The sequence below is a fragment of the Coregonus clupeaformis genome, unplaced genomic scaffold (assembly GCF_020615455.1).
Source record: "Coregonus clupeaformis isolate EN_2021a unplaced genomic scaffold, ASM2061545v1 scaf0434, whole genome shotgun sequence".
In the NCBI taxonomy this organism is placed as follows: domain Eukaryota; kingdom Metazoa; phylum Chordata; class Actinopteri; order Salmoniformes; family Salmonidae; genus Coregonus; species Coregonus clupeaformis.
In genome coordinates this window covers 190669-210771 of record NW_025533889.1, presented here as the reverse complement: position 1 = coordinate 210771, position 20103 = coordinate 190669, and the positions used below count along the sequence as shown (strand labels likewise).

Below are 20103 nucleotides of genomic sequence, written 5' to 3'. Positions count from 1 at the left end.
CGTTCTATGCGGTGGAGACAGGTCAGCTGAGACGTAGCGGCATTCTCCTTGCGGCGATAAGGGCGCTCTGCAAATATTTCCACTACTTGTGTGTGGCAAGGGTCAGACAGGAAGAGAGGGAGTAAAAAAAAGAAGAGAAAGGTAGAGAAAGAGAAAAGAGGAGTCAGCAGAACTGTCACTGGGCAGTCGCCACATTAACTTGGCGCTCAGGGTCACTCCGAGGCGAGAGCCATCACCTTGGCAACCGTCCAGTAGACACACGCAGGCAAGCAGTGTGTAAAACTGGGTGGGCGTCACAAAATGAGAGGTTTATGTAGTGGGACAGCATCTCAATGTCACCAGCTGTTCTGTGCTCTCTGGCACACACACATTTCCTCTCCGAGGGGTCATCAGCAGCGCATCTCACATTCTCTGACAGACAGGGAGCATGTCTACTATGTATTTTCTGTGTTCATATGATCACTACAACCATACCACATAAAATATATATACAGTATATATAATTGATTAAATAAACTAGACAATGAGCGTACAAAACATTTAGAACACCTTCCTAATATTGAGTTGCAACCCCCCCCCCCTTGACCTCAAAACAGCTCAAAACAGCATCCTCATGGTCCCGAAAGCATTCCACAAGGATGCGGGCCCATGTTGACTCCAATACTTCCCACAGTTGTGTCAAATTGGCTGGATGTCCTTTGAGTGGTGGACCAATTCTTGATACACACAGGAAACTGTTGAGTGTGAAAAACACAGCAGCGTTGCAGTTCTAAAAAAAATTGTGTCTTGCCCATTCACCCCCTGAATGGCACACACACAATCCATGTCTCAATTGTCTCAAGGCTTTAAAATCCTTCTTTAACCTGTCTCCTCCCCTTCATCTACACTGATTGAAGTGCAATTAACAAGTGACATCAATAAGGGATCATAGCTTTTACCTGGTCAGCCTGTCACGGAAATAGCAGGTGTTCATAATGTTTTGTACACAGTGTATACACACATTGATAGTCTTTAGTTAAACTAGTGCTATAACTAGTACTACAACTAAACTAGTATTCAGTGATAGGCTACATTAGCCCTCAGTTCACCTAAAAACAAGTAAACAAAACTGAAAAGGGAAAACGTTTATCAACTGGCTTTTTATTGAGGGCCATGCTGCAACTGTTAGGAAAAAAAGGTCTATATACAACAGAGTTCAGATGGAAAAATGTTCATGGACAAATGGACATTGACAAGCCAGAGAGCACCAGCATTACACAAACTAGGTATCCTGACCCAAAGCATTGTGGAACAGGACTTTGACCCCAGTCTTTCTTCAGCTCCTGGTTCCATATAGAAAAGTCAAAGAGGGGTCTTTGGGCCTGGTAGGACTGCCTCTGGGGGAAGAGGAGAGGGAGGCTGGGTTGAGCTGATCTCAGCGATGCAGGACCCTTCAGCTCCATTCCTCAGCTCCATTCCTCACAGTGGACACAAAGGCACGGTCTTGTGCACACACACACTCCTGGGTGTGCTCAGTCATACACACACTTACAGAGATGGGCCTGTCTGTTCAGTCCGACTCGCTGTTGTAGTCCTCCGCACCCCCTGGTGCCTCCTGCTCACCCCCCTCCTCGTCGCTCTCCTTGTCCCAGTCCTTCATGGAGGCTCCCATCATAAAGTCGTCTCTCAGCACGCTCCAGGCTGGCTTCTCTTCTACCTCCCTGCCGGTCTATACACAAATAAAATATATCAGCTTTTTACAAAGATGGTACTTATTACCCATACATGAGCCATTTCTTATATCAAATCTATTTCTGCTTCAGGTGTATGATCAAACACAGGAATAGACCACCACTATAACTCCCAACTTCTCAGTCTCATCATAACAAGTCTCCTAGAATGTTTCACAACATCCCAAAGTCAACGGTGCCACCATGTGGACATCAAGGGAAACTACACTTATGACAACAGGACACTCCAGATAATATTTATTCAATTATTTTCAATTAAATAAGCTGTTTTAATGGCAATTATTACAGACCTGCCCTATACATTATGCAGTTTATTAATGTTCAAATCCCATGTCTGTCACCAGAAAAAGATCCTGAGTTTGGGCTTGGGAAAAATGTCCTAGACGCATCAGATGGTAGTTTGGGGATTGGCATCAATCCCTTAAATCCCCAGTGCCAGCCCAGCTATAACCCTGACCCTCTAACCCTGAAGCTCCGAGGCCCTGTTAGTATTTGAACATGTATGTCAACAGACTGTCCCTATGGTGCTGCTGTTAGTATGAGAGCAGCAATTTTCTCATATATATTCATACAGACATTGTGAGAAGGCCGAAACGGGGAACATAGGCCAAAGCGGCGCCATCTTCACATTCCCAATCAACACAGTGGATCTCTGCACCATAACTACCACCATATCACAAACTACTTCAGTCCAGTACCCTCTTGCTTGAGAATCAGTCTCTTAGATAAAAAAAAAACACTACTTATCACATGCTATATCCAAGCTAACATACTTTTCTTTTAATTTATTCCTTATTTTACCAGGTGAGTTGGGTTGCAAAGAGGGCTGACCCCATTTAGTCAACTAGTCGATTGTTTGGTCGACCGAGATTTCTTTAGTTGTCTTGTACACCAATCATGGTGTACAAGACACCTTTGGACTGATCCATTGTGGAGGCCATGGGGATGGCACAGTCCATGGAGCAACACAAATAAAACATATTATTATTTAATAACAAATGTGCTTTCTCCCGCTGTCCGCAGTTCTAAAACACATCAGTGTGCTGTTGAATTGGCACCTTTTCCTAGACCATGTTGCTATGTGAATAACAGCAAAGTTAACCAGTATATTGGTGTTGAGAACAATGCGGCGGAGGCAGCAGCGGACTTAAGAGACGAGAAAACAGCCCTTGCCTTAATTGTCTAAGAAAAGTGAGGAGAGCGGAAATCCCAACTTAATTAGGTCTATAATCAATAGCCTAACTGTTCAAATGTGCCTAGCTTTATAAATCATCCATATCTACAGAAATAAGACAGATCCTGCTTCTGTTGCCTGTTTGAGTGTTTGTTTAATAGCCTACTGATTCCTCACGCAACCACATGTCAGATAAACAATTTTGAAGAAAATTCTAAAAACATGTTTTCGCTTCTTCATTATGGGGTATTGCATGTAGATTGATGAGGGGAAAAAATTATTTAATCAATTTTAGAAGACTGTAACCTAACAAAATGTAGGAAAAGGGAAGGGGTCTGAATACTTTCCGAATGCAATAGGCTACTGTATTAATCAATCATTTATTCGTTAATGTCATCACATAGCATACGAGTCATTCATGATTTGAAATGCAATCAAGCATTTTAGTTTTAAAATAAAATAGCAAAGCGACCATTGAATAATTAGCATAAATAATAAATAGGCCTAAACCATTCAATTTCGGAAATTGCATTAACAAATTAATGAGACTTTAGTCTTTGCTGTAATAATGCATTTACAAAAAAAGAAAACGTTACAACACTCTCTGGTACACTTATAATTTCTTTAGTGTTGTTTACATTGTTCCAAACGGCCAGAAAAATTATATTGTAATCTAACAGCACCTGTTTGGCACACATAATATGCACGCAGCGCTTGCTCCTTACCTTCTTTAGCTTGATCTCCAGTATTTTCCACAACTAGTAAAAAATAAAATGCACATCGGACTTCCCCTTTACCTCCTGAGCAATCAGTATACATTCCCCCATTTCGAGTTTGTCACGTCCTCTGCATCTATTTTGCTGTCACGTGTTACGGTGTTCAGAGTTTGTTATAACCAAGTTATTGATGTGACTATGATATGCTATAGGTCAGGCCCTATTGGTCAAGTGCATGCGATGCATACAAGTGTCACGTAAAGAGAGCAAGGGTTGAGGGAATAGGGAATATTTTTCCTAAACAAATTAGGGATTTCAGTAAGATAACTTTTCAGTCAGAAATGGCTGTAATTAGGTTGCAGCTTCAGCAACACGGACAGCGCGATACACACTGTTGATGTTCTGTGGTGGTCGCTGCAGCAGGGAGGAGAGAGAGACAACGGGTGCTAGTCACACAGTTACTCGCTGTATATATATTTTTTTAACACAGTCCAGCAAGTCTGACCCAGGGCCAGCAATCAAATCAATTGCGGACGGACTCACTAGTCATGTGTGTCTTAATTATTTCATAAAACTTGTTCGTTTAAAGCATCAGACAAGCTCAGTGCATATTGTTGATTTGATTGAAACAAATAGGATGTGTCTATACTGTATACGGAAAAATACAAGCTTAAACATTTTGACCAAGTGATTGTTCGAAAGAACAGACGACTCTTCGTCGGCCTAGATTTTGTTGTTGTTGGGGACAGCCCTAGTTGCAATACAATGAATGGCAACAGAAAGGTCACTTTAATGCTTATCTAGCATGGACCCCTGACCAATAGTTGATTAAGAACAAAACACAGTCCCGAAGACAGGTGTTTAAGCAAAAAATATTCCCATGACTGAAACTTAAGTCGATCTCAGCTAGATTGTCTGCGGGGCCAAGTTAACTTCCCCTTTCATGTAAAAACAAGTCATGACCATCATGCTTTTAGGGAAAGAGGATCATTTTGTATATGTACTAAACTACGAGTTTTATCAATTCCAGTCACCTTGCTTAGGGGGTCCAGGGTCCTCCCTGGGATAATTTTTATGCAGGACTGAGAAGTCTGGTGACTTTTTAAAAGGACATTCCACCCAAAACAAATTAAAATAAAATGATGCTGACCACATCTAAAATACAATTTCCACCTCCATAAATGAGCCCAATAACATACTAGTAAAAATGATTTTAACATATTGGACCATGCATATAACCTATGCATGGTTATATATCGGGGTATTCAACTCTTACCCTATGAGGTCCAGAGACTGCTGTTTTTCTGTTCTACCTGATAATTAATTGCACACACCTGGTGTCCCAGGTCTAAAGCAGTCCTTGACTAGAGAAGAACAATGAAAAAAAGCAGTGGAACTGGCTTCGAGGTCCCGAGTTGAATATGAGAGGTCTATATTATCAGATGTGCTATTAGCAATAAGCATTATCACCTGTAGCCCAACTGATGCAGCATAGTGGCTATAAATGGGCTGAAGCATAGGGTTTGTCCATCTGCATTTACCCCATTGGACACAACATCCTGATTGTTATTATTATCAATAAGAATTATGTAAAATTATAAAATCACTTGAAAAAAAACATTTCTGGCTTACAAGTGTTTTTCACACAATTGCATTAAGAATTGTTGTGCATTGACTGTTTCAGTCAATTAGCATTTTGAAACTATTTAACCATCAAAGTAATTGTTTAAAACCTGGATGTTTTTTGTCATTTTATGAGGCATGTCTTAACTAGCCAAAATCCGACCCCAAAAAATGAGGTAATTATATAAACACCTCCTCATATGCCACTGGAAAAAGCATTTATCTCATGTTCTATTGGTTTTCAAATCAACTTTCTTTCATTGTCAAGTAGCCAAAGGCACAATTATAGTCATATTAGCAACCCATGCTAGTTATTGCATGTTTTGATCTCCCCGCTTTCTAAATCACTAACAGATATTTTCATCTCATTTTAGGGGGTACATCGGCATCACATGAAACCGCTCTCATGTGCGTTATGTTTTGAGAACGTTTTTTCCTGCTAATTTCATATTGGAACATTCGCGCGTGGCCTACTGCCGTATGCGCATTGCTTTTAAACAATTATGTGCAGTGGTTGTATGAATTTGGGATCTATCGTCCCACAACTGTCCCAGAGTCTGTTTCAAATGTTTATTTCTCGCACAGAACGACAAGCTAACCAATAGATTTATTACTATGGGGGATAGAAAATTGACATAGGCTAGTGATTTTGCTGTTCGTTTACTTGTCTTGTTGGCTGAGGAAAAGTAAATGTGGACAGTTCTTCTAACATCTTCAAAGTGCGCATCAGAATTCGATAAGAAGGACGCACGCCGTTGCATCCCCAATGTGTCTGTCTTCACTTCTAGGCTACTTCGGACCTGCTAGGCCTGTGAGAAGGATCCGATCACATGACTGGCATTATCTAATAAGAATTGAGATATCTGAGAGAGTCATATGAGTGAGTGGTGCTTTGGTGCACAGCGATTGGCATCTGGGAGAATGGAATTATAATTATTATATTCAGCCCAAGGGCACAACTGCCACTTTGGCCGCAATAAATATATTTTCTTTCTTTGGGGGGGTTTAACCCCTGCCCGAAGAACAACTCTGGGAAAACAACACATCAACAGTGGTAGAGAGAGGTTTCGTGGATGAAACTCACCGTCTGTCTCTCTGTCTTGGTTATGATCTCGCTACCCCCCTCTGTGCCCCGCAGCACATTGATGAAGTCTTTCTTGGAGACAGAGGAGAGGAGCTTGGCTTTCTTCCTCTCCGAGCCACCCGCCTCCTTCACCTTCTCATCCACCGTTTTCTGGTGCTTCCTCACGGCGTTGAACAGCTGTACTACCCCCCTGTGGAGTGGAGAGGTACACACAATACACTGTTATTCTGGTAGAATTTAAAGTCAATTCACTTTAAGATTAATTGTGATATTTTGTGAAGCTTATATTTAGCATAAATCATATACGCATGGGATTTTTTCCTGATGTAATCATTTTGTTATCCCGATCCTCATCTGGCAGGCACTGTATCATTAAGAGATATACAGTGCCTTCAGAAAGTATTCATACCCCTTGAATTCCACATTTTGTTGTGTTACAGCCTGAACTAAAAATTGATTAAATAGTTTCCCTCTCACCCATCTACCCACAAAACCCCATAATAACAACGTGAAAACATGTTCAGAAATATTTGCTAATGTATTGAAAATGAAATAACTAATTTACATAAATAGTGACATCGCTAAATCAATATATGTTAGAATCACCATTGGCAGCGATTACAGCTGTGAGTCTTTCTGGGTAAGTCTCTAAGAGCTTTGCATACCTCAACTGTACAATATTTGCACATTATTTTTTTCAAAATTCTTCAAGCTCTGTCAAATTGGTTGTTGATCACTGCTAGACAACCATTTTTAGGTCTTGCCATAGTTTTGACTTAAATCTGCTTGAAAATCTAACTCGGCCACTCAGGAACATTCACTGTCTTCTTGGTAAGCAGCTACAGTGTATATTTGGCCTTGTGTTTTAGTTTATTGTGCTGCTGAAAGGTGAATTCATCTCCCAGTGTCTGGCGGAAAGCAGACTGAACCAGGTTTTTCTCTAGGACTTTGCCTGTGCTTAGCGCCATTCATGTTTAGTTTTTCATCCTGAAAAACTCCCCAGTCCTTAACGATTACAAGCATACCCATAACAGCCACCACTATGGTTGACAATATGGCGTGTGGTACTCACTTTGTATTCAGGACAAAAAGTTAATTGCTTTGCCACATTTTCTGAAGTATTACTTTAGTGTGTTGTTGCAAACAGGATGCATGTTTAGGAATATTTGTATTATGTACAGGCTTCCTTCTTTTCACTCTGTCAATTAGGTTAGTATTGTGGAGTAGCTACAACGTTGTTGATCCAGCCTCAGTTTTCTCCAATCACAGCCATTAAACTCTGTTTTAAAGTCACCATTGGTCTCATGGTGAAATCCCTGAGCGGTTTCCTTCCTCTCCTGCAACTGAGTTAGGAAGGGCACCTGTATCTTTGTAGTGACTTGGTGTATTGATACACCATCCAAAGGTATATTCAATGTCTGCTTAAAAAATATATATGTTTTATCTACCAATAGGTGCCCTTCTTTGCGAGGCATTGGAAAACCTCCCTGGTCTTTGTGGTTGAATCGGTGTTTGAAATTCACTGCTCGACTGAGGGACCTTATAGATAATTGTATATGTGTGGTACAGAGATGAGGTAGTCATTCAAAAATCATGTTAAACACTATTATTGCACACACAGTGAGTCCATGCAACTTATCATGCGACTCGTTACGCACATTTTCCCTCCTAAATGTATTTTGGCTTACCATAAAAGGGGTTGAATACAGTGCATTCGGAAAGTATTCAGACCCCTTGACTTTTTCCACATTTTGTTATGTTACAGCCATATTCTAAAATGGATTAAATAAATAAAAATTCCTCATCAATCTAAACACAATAACCCATAATGACAAAGTGAAAACAGAAATACCTTATTTACATAAGTATTCAGACCCATTGCTATTAGACTCGAAATTGAGCTCAGTTGCACCCTGTTTCCATTGATCATCCTTGAGATGTTTCTACAAATTGATTGGAGTCCACCTGTGCTAAATTCAATTGATTGGACATGATTTGGAAAGGCACATACCTGTCTATATGAGGTCCCACAGTTGACAGTGCACGTCAGAGCAAAAACCAAGCCATGAGGTCAAAGGAATTGTCCGTAGAGCTCCGAGACAGGATTATGTAGAGGCACAGATCTGGGGAAGGGTACCAAAACATTTCTGTAGCATTGAAGGTCCCCAAGAACACAGTGGCCGCCATCATTCTTAAATGGAAGAAGTTTGGAACCACCAAGTCTCTTCCTAGAGCTGACCGCCTGGCCAAACTGAGCAATCGGGGGAGAAGGGCCTTGGTCACTCTGACAGAGCTCAAGAGTTCCTCTGTGGAGATGGGAGAGCCTTCCAGAAGGACAATCATCAGGCCTTTATGGTAGAGTGGCTAGACGGATGTGATTCCTCAGTAAAACGCACGACAGCCCGCTTGGAGTTTGCCAAAAGGCGCCTAAAGAACTCTGACTATAAGAAACAAGATTCTCTGTTCTGATGAAACCAAGATCGAACTCTTTGGCCTGAATGCCAAGCATCACGTCTGGAGAAAACCTGGCACCATCCCTACGGTGAAGCATGGTGGTGGCAGCATAATGCTGTGAGAATGTTTTTCAGCGGCAGGGACTTGAGACTAGTCAGGATCGAGGGAAAGATGAGCGGAGCAAAGTACAGAGAGATCCTTGATGAAAACCTGCTCCAGAGTGCTCAGGACCTCAGACTGGGGGCGAAGGTTCATCGACCCTAAGCACACAGCCAAGACAACGCAGGAGTGGCTTCGGGACAAGTCTCTGAATGTCCTTGAGTGGCCCAGCCAGAGCTTGGACTTGAACCTGATCTAACATATCTGGAGAGACCAGAAAATAGCTGTGCAGCGACGCTCCCCATCCAACTTGACAGAGCTCGAGAGGATCTGCAGAAAATAATGGGAGAAACTCCACAAATACAGGTGTGCCAAGCTTGTAGCGTCATAACCAATTAGACTCGAGGCTGTAATCGCTGCCAAAGGTGCTTCAACAAAGTACTGAATAAAGGGTCTGAATACTTATGTAAATAAGGTATTTATGTATTTTATTTTGTCAAAAAAGTCAAGGGGTCTGAATACTTTCAAACGCACTGTACTTATTGATTCAAGACATTTCAGCTTTTCATTTTTTATTAATTTGTAACAATTTCTAAAAACATAATTCCACTGACATTATGGGGTATTGTGTGTAGGGGTATTGTGTGTAGGCCAGTGACCAAAAATCTCAATTTAAACCATTTTAAATTCAGGCTTTAACACAACAAAATGTGGAAAAAGTCAAGGGGTGTGAATACTTTCTGAACGCACTGTAGGTTTGTAAGCTGCACACAAGTGTGTATGTACCTGGTAGCAACTCTCTGCAGGTTCTTCTCATTCTCTCGGTCTTTTACAACGTCTGGTTTCTCTCGACACATCATCTCCCAAGCTCGCTTTTTATCAGTCTGTCGGTTTAAGGCAATTTCTGTTATCAGGCTATGATCTATCCGATTTCAATAATTAGTATCAGTTTAATGGCTGTTTTGATTAAAGCGAGAAATTGACATACAGGTACATGCACAAACAAACAAGTAGGACTATGCATGCACACACACATTTACAGTCATGAAAAAATACACAGTACCTGTTTCTTCCTCTCCAGATACTCCTTCTTCTCCTTCTCCTTCATCTTGTCCAGCTGTTTGTTCTTCAGCAGGATGCTGTGTTTGCTCTCTGGTGTTTTCTTCTGCAGAATCTTGGCCATGGCCTCCGCCCATCCAGCATTGGGGTTGGTGTCTACATCATCTACTTCCTTGTTGCCTTCACCCTCCTCTTTCTCTCCTTCGCTTCCTCCATCCTCAGCCTGTTCCCCATCACTCTCTCCATCCTCCTCTTCTCCATCATCGCTCCCTCCATCCTCTGACCCATCTCCATCACTCCCTCTGTCAGAATCATCACTCTCAGCGTTGTGGTCCTCCTGGGGCTCAGAATCTTCTTCTGATGTGTGAAAATAAGGCATTATACAAATGCAAATACTAGGTAGGCCTAATCGGTTGCAAATTCAAAACAATTTAGCTCTGCCACTTCAGATCTAGCTTAACCTAACCGACAGTTTACACCCTTTAATGTTATCATTATTCAGGCGTCTCTATAAACACTAGCTACAATCTAAGGCTGGGCATTAACTATTGATTCGATCAAATGCGTGGCTTACACAGACAGCTTGCTAGCCAGCTATCTAAGTTAGCTCCCTATGCTAGCCAAGTTACGTCACATAGGCTAGCGAATGTTAATGCCATTTGACATTTCAAATGCAGACTACAGACGACTAAAAGCAAGTATTGTAGCTAGCTAGTTGATCTGGCTACTTTAAACCACGTATGGTTTAATGTAAATGTAACTTTTCAGATACCTACGTTAGCTATCTAGCCAACTATACCTAACGTACAGCCATAGACTATATGATCATGCTAGAGTGGCAATGCTATTGCTAGCCTAGCTACCAGCTTGAGTCCAGTCTGTTGAGTCTAGGAGAGACCAGCGATATAAGGTTAATCATCTAGCTAGCTGGCTACTTCTTTTGAACAATTCTAAGAAAAACAATTAAAGATGACACAGTAAATGTTTACGCTTACCTAATATCTCTGCTGAGTTCTCCACATGTGCCTTTTCCACAGCTGCCATTATTGTGCAGCACTGAAACCGTTCCGTGATGTTTAGTTCCGTGTAAAATGTTCCCACTTGACTGTAGTCCAAAGGCCGGCAGATGGCGATATTGAATCGTTTCATCTTACCGTCCAAAGGGAACCCATGTAGACAGATTACACTTGTATCCCCTGTGGACTGGTTCATACATAAAATATTCTCCATTCAGGCTACAAAGGCGTCGATTTCCTCCTTAATTCGATTAAATGGCGAGAAGGTGGGGAAAAAATGGGAAAATATACGTACTTTCTTTATGAAACACAATTTTCCACCACCATGCTAGTGGCTAATGCCTAGGAATGCTAGATACGGATGTTGCGTAATGCGCTCAGCGATTTAGTCTGGTCCGGACCGACAAAATTTGGTCTTGTTTGGGGCTGGAGCTCATTAGAAAAATACCCAGAGTGTTTTGCAAGTGTTAATTTTTACATATACATTTTGGTCATTTAACAGACGCTTTTATTCAGAGCGATTTACAGTCAGTGCATTAAACTAAAGTGCTATAGCTAGCCTACCTACCAGCTTGAGTCCAGTCTGTTGAGTCTGGGAGAGACCAGCGATACAAGGTTAATCATCTAGCTAGCTAGCTGGCTACTTCTTTTGAACAATTCTAAGAAAAGCAATTAAAGTTTACACAGTAAAAGTTAGGCTTACCTAATATCTCTGCTGAATTCTCCACATGTGCCTTTTCAGCTGCCATTATTGTACAGCGCTGAAACCATTCCGTGAATAAAGTTCCCTTCCGTGATGTTTAGTTCTGTGTAAAAAGTTCCCACTTGACTGTAACCCAAAGGCTGGCAGATGGCGACATTGAGTCGTTTCATCTTACCTTCCAAAGGGAATTCATGCAGCCAGCTATACACATAAAACATTCTCCATTCAGGCTACAAAGTCGTCAATTTCCCCCTTAACTCGATTTAATTGCGAGAAGACAGAAAAAATGTGGGAAAATATACGTACATTCTTTATGAAACACCATTTTCCACCACTATGCTAGTAGCTAATGCCTAGGAATGCCTAGGATGTTGCGTATTGCGTTCAGCCATTCAGGTTGCAGCAGTCTGTTGTTTACCCATGGCTGAACGAGGGGTGCAACATCAGGAAGTAGCATTAGCCACTCTAGCATGTTGGTGAAAATGGTGTTTCATAAAGAAAGTATGCAGCCTGAATGGAGAATGTTTTATGTACGAACCGGTCCACGGGGGATACGGGTGTACACCAGGCTGCATGCATACCTCAATATCGCCATCTGCCGACCTTTGGGCTAACTTGACTGAAGATTATTATGAGCTAACTTGACTGAGGTTCTGCCTTCCGACTCCGTGACATTTGTACTACACAAAAAACACTGCCTGCATGCCAACCTGAGGGTCCTTTACTGTTCCAAACACACACACACACACGCACACACAATTCTGTCAAGTATATTGCGCAAATATTGCACAATCCAGATGTGCACAGCTCTTTGGGATTTACTCAAAAAGACTCACAGTTATAATCGCTGCTAAAGGTGTTTCTAACATGTATTGACTCATGGGGTGAATATTGATCTAATCCAGATGTAGTATTGTTTTATCTTTTTATGAATTTTAATATTAGAAAAACATTTCCAGTTTGAAATGTTTCCACTTGGAGTATTTTGTGTAGATCATGATAAAAATCTAAATTAAATACATTTGAATCCACTTTGTAACACAATGAAATGTGAAAAAGTCCAAGGGGGTTAATACCTATAGGCACTGTAGGCTAGTAACGTAAACATATATTATGTTTGTACTTTCTTAAACCGGTGGACTCTGTGAATATGTGAGAATATATATATAGATAACTATAACCATCGACGTTGTTTGGTTCAGATTTGGTCCGGTTCGGACCAAATCAAGCCCGGTCCGGACCAGACCAAATCTGAATCAAACAACGTCTGTGGTTCTAGTTATCTATAAATATTCTCACATAGCCCGACAAAATGTGGTCTTGTTTAGGGCCGGAGCTACTGTACCATTGACTAACAACCCAATCATGGCCTGTACCTTGACGTGGTGAGAGGGCTTTAAACCAAGACAGGCCATTCACTTATCATTACCTTAGAAGGCTCAGATAACCATCTGTGTGTGCGCGCCCTTTCTCTCTCCCTTCTGCAGGACTTTTATGGATCCAGGTGCGACTTTCGTGACTGTCACACCGACTGTGAATTGAACTATGAACATTAAACTATTAATGCTGTTCCAGTGTTCCTGTGTGCCACTGGGTGTGCTGTTAGACGCACTTCTTTATTGGCGTGAGTGTAATTTACAGTTTGTGTTCACATGCCACTTACCTGAGGTCCTCCTGTGTGTTTCAGTCTCTAAGCAACGATGCCGCCGCTGTTGATTCCTTGCCTCTCTACCAGAGAACTACCTGGCTGACTACAGTGGAGCTGCAGGCCAATGACGTCACCAGGCGATGTTCCCACACCTCAGCTGAGCAGAGGATCCAATATGACAAACCATGCAGCAGATCCTCAATGGTACAGTAGTACAGCATCTTGGTTAAATACAAATATTCAATTTTATATTCTACTCTCTACATTTGGATCGACAATGGTGCTTGTGTGCATCTAAAACATTTTATGAGCTTTGATGAGAGGCATAACCATATGGATTTAGAAGTATAACACAGAAACTATTGATAATGCTATCCATAAATCGTACATACTATTTTCTGAAAGTAATATGCCATTTAGCTGACGCTTTTATCCAAAGCGACTTACAGTCATGCGTGCATACATTTTTGTGTGTGTATGGGTGGTCCCGGGGATCGAACCCACTACCTTGGCGTTACAAGCGCCGTGCTCTACCAGCTGAGCTACAGAGGACCACAAGTTATTTTAAAACTGTTGATGGTCCCTTTCCTACATAATAATCCAACTCGTAACTCTGAATTGGACTACCGGTTTCTTTCAAAACACCCAAGGTAAAAGTGACCTTGAGAAAAGCCTAGATATGGAACAGCTTGGATGTCATCAGTCTTTGGGCAAGTCATGATGTGGTTAAATCTCTTGCTCCTTTCCTCTCTGTCACTCCTTCCCTCTGTCTCTCCTGCCCTCTCCTCTATCACTTCTCGCCTCCTCGTATCTCCTCTACAGCACGTGGACATTGCGACCTTCCTGATCAAGTTCTAATGAAGTGGTCAGTATTCTCTGATGATTCTCAACATAAGCAAGAGAGCTCTCATATGTTTTTTGCTCATAATGGTAGATGTGGATGTATGCATGTGTTATACAGTATCTTTCTAGTTGCACAACTAAGTGTCTTACTTACAATGACGTAGTCTGCTCACTATAATCCCCATCCAGTATATTTTTACATGCATGCCCTTATCACCCAGTAACTCCTCTTCCTCCTTCAGGCTGATGATATCCGCGCCCTGTTGATGGACACTATGCCCCAAGACGCAGAGACCGGAGGGGACAACAGCCATTCTTTAATATCTGCTCATAATTACTGAACAAAAATATAAATGCAACATGTAAAGTGTTGGTCCCATATTTCATGAGCTGAATTAAAAGATCCCAGAAATGTTCCATACGCACAAAAACCTTCTTTCTCTCAAATGTTGTGCAGAAATGTGTTTACATCCCTGTTAGTGAGCATTTCTGATAATCCATCCACCTGACAGGTGTGGCATATCAAGAAGCTGATTAAACAGCATGATCATTACACAGGTGCACCTTGTGCTGGGGACAATAAAAGGCCACTCTAAAATGTGCCGTTTTGTCACACAACACGATGCCACAGATGTCTCAAGTTTTGAGGGAGCATGCAATTGGCATGCTGACTGCAGGAATGTCCACCAGAGTTGTTGCCAGAGAATTTAATGTTAATTTCTCTACCATAAGCCGTCTCCAACATTGTTTTAGAGAATTTGGCAGTACGTCCAACCGGGCTCACAACCGCAGAGCACGTGTAACCACGCCAGCCCAGGACCTCCACATCCGGCTTCTTCACCTGCGGGATCGTCTGAGACCAGCCACCCGGACAGCTGATGAAACTGAGGAGTATTTCTGTCTGTAATAAAGCCCTTTTGTGGGATTGGTTGGGCCTGGCTCCGCAGAGGGTGGGCCTGGCTCCCAAGTTGGTTGGCCTATGCCCTCCCAGGCCCACCCATGGCTATTCCCCTGCCCAGTCATTAGGGCCTAATGAATTTATTTAAATTGACTGATATCATTATATGAACTGTTTCTCAGTAAAATCGTTGAAATTGTTGCATGTTGCATTTATATTTTTGGTCATATTTATAGTTATCAGTTATTACCAGGGACGCAACTTTGGTTTAAGAAGTGGGGGGGACAACCCTTGTCTTTTTCCACATTTCGTTGTGTTACAGCCTGAATTTAAAATGAATTAAATTACGATTGTTTGTCACTGGCTTACACACAATATCCCATAATGTCAAAGTTGAATTATGTATTTATAAATGTTTACAAATAAATAAAAAATGTCTTGAGTCTATAAGTATTCAAATCCTTTGTTATGACAAGTCTAACGTTCAGGAGTAAACATTTGCTTAACAAGTCACATAATAAGTTGCATGGACTCACTCTATGTGCAATAATAGTGTTTAACATGATTTGTTAATGATTACTTCATCTCTGTACCCCACACATACAATTATCTGTAAGTTCCTTCAGTCGAGCAGTGAATTTCAAACACAGATTCAACCACAAAGACCAAAGACCTCACAAAGAAGGGCACCTATTCGTAGATAGGTAAAAAATAAAAATAAAAATAAAAGCAGACATTGAATATCCCTTTGAGCATGGTGAAGTTATTAATTACACATTGGATGGTGTATCAATACACCCAGTCACTACAAAGATACAGGTGTCCTTCCTAACTCAGTTGACAGAGAGGAAGGAGGCCTGCTCTCTCCTTTCCCTGATGTTCAGTTCATTTCATCCCGATTTCCTCTGCATTATTGTAGCCATCTGTTGCAGCCTGTCAACTATGCCTCTGCCTATCCCTGTTCTCTCCTCTCCGCACAGGCTACACAAACGCCTCACACCGCGTGGCTGCTGCCTCTCTAACCTGGTGGTCCCTGCACGCACCCCACACCTGGAGTTCCAGGTCTCAGGCAGCCTCTGGAACTGCCGTTCTGCTGCCAACAAAGCTGACTTCATCCCAGCCTATGCTAATCTCCAGTCCCTCGACTTCCTGGCGCTGACGGAAACATGGATTACCACTGAAAACACTGCTACTCCTACTGCTCTCTCCTCATCTGACCATGTGTTCTCGCATACCCCGAGAGCATCTGGTCAGAGGGGTGGTGGCACAGGAATCCTCATCTCTCCCAAGTGGACATTCTCAATTTTTCCCCCTAACCCATCTGTCTATCTCCTCATTTGAATTCCATGCTGTCACAGTCACTAGCCCATTTAAGCTTAATATCCTTGTCATCTATCGCCCTCCAGGTTCCCTTGGAGAGTTCATCAATGAGCTTGACGCCTTGATAAGTTCCTTTCCTGAGGATGGCTCACCCCTCACAGTTTTGGGGGATTTCAACCTCCCTATGTCCACATTTGACTCATTTCTCTCTGCCTCCTTCTTTCCACTTCTCTCCTCTTTTGACCTCACCCTCTCACCGTCCCCCTACTCACAAGGCAGGCAATACGCTTGACCTCATCTTTACTAGATGCTGCTCTTCTACTAATCTCACTGCAACTCCCTCCATGTCTCCGACCACTACTTTGTTTCCTTTTCTCTCTCGCTCTCCTCCCACACTACTCACTCTGCCCCTACACAGATGGTAATGCGCCGCCGCAACCTTCGCTCTCTCTCTCCCACTACTCTCTCCTCTTCCATCCTATCATCTCTTCCCTCTGCTCAATCCTTCTCCCTCCAATCTCCTGATTCTGCCTCCTCAACCCTCCTCTCCTCCCTTTCTGCATCCTTTGACTCTCTGTGTCCCCTATCCTCCCGGCCGGCTCGGTCCTCCCCTCCAGCTCCGTGGCTTGATGACTCATTGCGAGCTCACAGAACAGAGCTCCGGGCAGCGGAGCGGAAATGGAAGAAAACTAAACTCCCTGCCGACCTGGCATCTTTTCACTCCCTCCTCTCTACATTTTCTTCATCTGTTTCTGCTGCTAAGGCCACTTTCTACCACTCTAAATTCCAAGCATCTGCCTCTTACCCTAGGAAGCTCTTTGCCACATTTTCCTCCCTCCTGAATCCTCCCCCCGCCCCCCTCCTCTCTCTCTGTGGATGACTTCGTCAACCACTTTGAAAAGAAGGTTGACGACATTCGATCCTCGTTTGTTAAGTCTAATGACACTGCTGGTCCTACTCACACTGCCCTACCCTATGCTTTGACTTCTTTCTCCCCTCTCTCTCCAGATAAAATCCTGCGACTTGTGACTGCAGGCCGCCCAACAACCTGCCCGCTTGACCCCATCCCCTCCTCTCTTCTCCAGACCATCTCCGGTGACCTTCTCCCCTACCTCACCTCGCTGATCAACTCATCCTTGACCGCTGGCCATGTCCCTTCCGTCTTCAAGAGAGCGAGAGTTGCTCCCCTTCTCAAGAAACCAACACTCGATCCCACTGATGTCAACAACTACAGACCAGTATCCCTTCTTTCTTTTCTTTCCAAAACTATTGAGCGTGCCGTCTTTAGCCAACTCTCTTGCTATCTCGCTCAGAATGACCTTCTTGATCCAAACCAGTCAGGTTTCAGGACTGGTCATTCAACTGAGACTGCTCTTCTCTGTGTCACGGAGGCTCTCCGCACTGCTAAAGCTAACTCTCTCTCCTCTGCTCTTGTCCTTCTAGACCTGTCTGCTGCCTTTGATACTGTGAACCATCAGATCCTCCTCTCCACCCTCTCCGAGCTGGGCATCTCCGGCGCGGCTCACTCCTGGATTGCGTCCTACCTGACCGGTCGCTCCCTACCAAGTGGCGTGGCGAGAAGCTGTCTCCGCACCACGTGCTCTCACCACTGGTGTCCCCCAGGGCTCAGTCCTAGGCCCTCTCCTTTTCTCCCTATACACCAAGTCACTTGGCTCTGTCATATCCTCACATGGCCTCTCCTATCATTGCTACGCTGACGATACACAACTAATCTTCTCCTTTCCCCCTTTCTGATAACCAGGTGGCGAATCGCATCTCTGCATGTCTGGCAGACATATCAGTATGGATGACGGATCACCACCTCAAGCTGAACCCTGGCAAGACGGAGCTGCTCTTCCTCCCGGGAAGGACTGCCCGTTCCATGATCTCGCCATCACGGTTGACAACTCCGCTGTGTCCTCCTCCCAGAGTGCGAAGAGCCTAGGCGTGACCCTGGACAACACCCTGTCGTTCTCCGCCAACATCAAGGCGGTGACCCGCTCCTGCAGGTTCATGCTCTACAACATTCGGAGAGTACGACCCTGCCTTACACAGGAAGCGGCACAGGTCCTAATCCAGGCACTTGTCATCTCCCGTCTGGACTACTGCAACTCGCTGTTGGCTGGCCTCCCTGCCTGTGCCATTAAACCCCTACAACTCATCCAGAATGCCGCAGCCTGTCTGGTGTTCAACCTTCCCAAGTTCTCTCACGTCACCCACCTCCTCCGCACACTCCACTGGCTTCCAGTTGAAGCTCGCATCCGCTACAAGACCATGGTGCTTGCCTATGGAGCAGTGAGGGGAACGGCACCTCTGTACCTTCGGGCTCTGATCAGTCCCTACACCCAAACGAGGGATTGCATTCATCCACCCTCTGGCCTGCTGGCTCCCTTCCTCTGCGGAAGCATAGTTCCCGCTCAGCCCAGTCAAAACTGTTCGCTGCTCTGGCACCCCAATGGTGGAACAAGCTCCCTCACGACGCCAGGACAGCGGAGTCACTCACCACCTTCCGGAGGCATTTGAAACCCCACCTCTTTAAGGAATACCTGGGATAGGATAAAGTAATCCTTCTACCCCCCCCCCCCCCTATATAGGGTGAACGCACCAATTGGTGAGTCGCTCTGGATAAGAGCGTCTGCTAAATGACGTAAATGTGCCCTTGAGCAAGGCACTTAACCCTAATTGCTCCTGTAAGTCGCTCTGGATAAGAGCGTCTGCTAAATGACTAAAATGTAAATGTAAATGTAATGCTCAGGGGCCAATGGTGACTTCATAACACTTATATTGTTTAATAGCTGTGATATTAGAAAACGAAGGATTACATTGGAACATTGTAATTACTCCACAATACTAACCTAATTGACAGAGTGAAAAGAAGAAAGCCTGTACAAAATTTAAATATTCCTAAACATGCATCCTGTTTGCAACAACACACTAAAGTAATACTTAAAAAAATGTGGCAAAGCAATTCACTTTTTGTCCTGAATACAAAGTGAGTACCACACGCCATATTGTCAACCATAGTGGTGGCTGTTATGGGTATGCTTGTAATCGTTAAGGACTGGGGAGTTTTTCAGGATAAAAAAATAACGTAATGGAGCTAAGCACAGTCAAAATCCTAGAGGAAAACCTGGTTCAGTCTGCTTTCCACCAACACTAGGAGATTAATTCGCCTTTCAGTAGGACAGTAACCTAAAACACAAGGCCAAATCTACACTGGAGTTGCTTACCAAGAAGACAGTGAATGTTCCTGAGTGGCCGAGATACAGTTTTGACTTAAATTTGCTTGAAAATCTATGGCAAGACTTGAAAATGGTTGTCTATCAACGATCAAATAACAATTTGACAGAGATTGAAGAAATGTAAAAAGAATAATGGGAAAGTATTGTACAATCCAGGTGTGCAAACCTCTTAGAGACTTACCCAGAAAGTGTAACAGCTGTAATAGCTGCCAAAAGTGATTCTAACATGTATTGACTCAGGGGTGTGAATACTTATGTAAATTAGATATGTATGTATTTCATTTTCAATATATTTCTAACAATTTCTCAAAATGTGTTTTCACTTTGTCATTATGGGGTATTATGTATATATCTATTTAATCAATTTTGAATTCAGGCTGTAACACAACAAAATGTGAAATGAGTCAAGGGGTATGAATACTTTCTGAAGGCACTGTAGTTTACATCAGGATGCACAACCATTTTGAATTTGTGTACATTTTGTTATACAAGGC

The 20103-nt window shown here is 43.0% G+C and overlaps 1 protein-coding gene and 1 long non-coding RNA gene across 2 annotated transcripts; one reads left to right on the top strand and one right to left on the bottom strand.

Annotated features, from left to right (window-relative positions):
- Nucleotides 1-1120: 1120 nt before the first annotated feature.
- Nucleotides 1121-11005, bottom strand: LOC121543498 (RRP15-like protein). The gene is made up of 5 exons (XM_041853388.1): nt 10935-11005; nt 9944-10296; nt 9667-9764; nt 6328-6517; nt 1121-1708 (listed from the first exon to the last, which is right to left on the bottom strand). Exons 1-5 carry the CDS (start codon nt 10981-10983, stop codon nt 1550-1552), a joined length of 849 nt encoding a protein of 282 aa, XP_041709322.1. The 5' UTR covers nt 10984-11005; the 3' UTR covers nt 1121-1549.
- Nucleotides 11006-13351: 2346 nt separating this feature from the next.
- On the top strand, nt 13352-14480 carry LOC121543577. The gene is made up of 3 exons (XR_005996026.1): nt 13352-13510; nt 14129-14171; nt 14392-14480. It is a non-coding gene; the product is annotated as an uncharacterized LOC121543577 (long non-coding RNA).
- Nucleotides 14481-20103: the final 5623 nt, after the last annotated feature.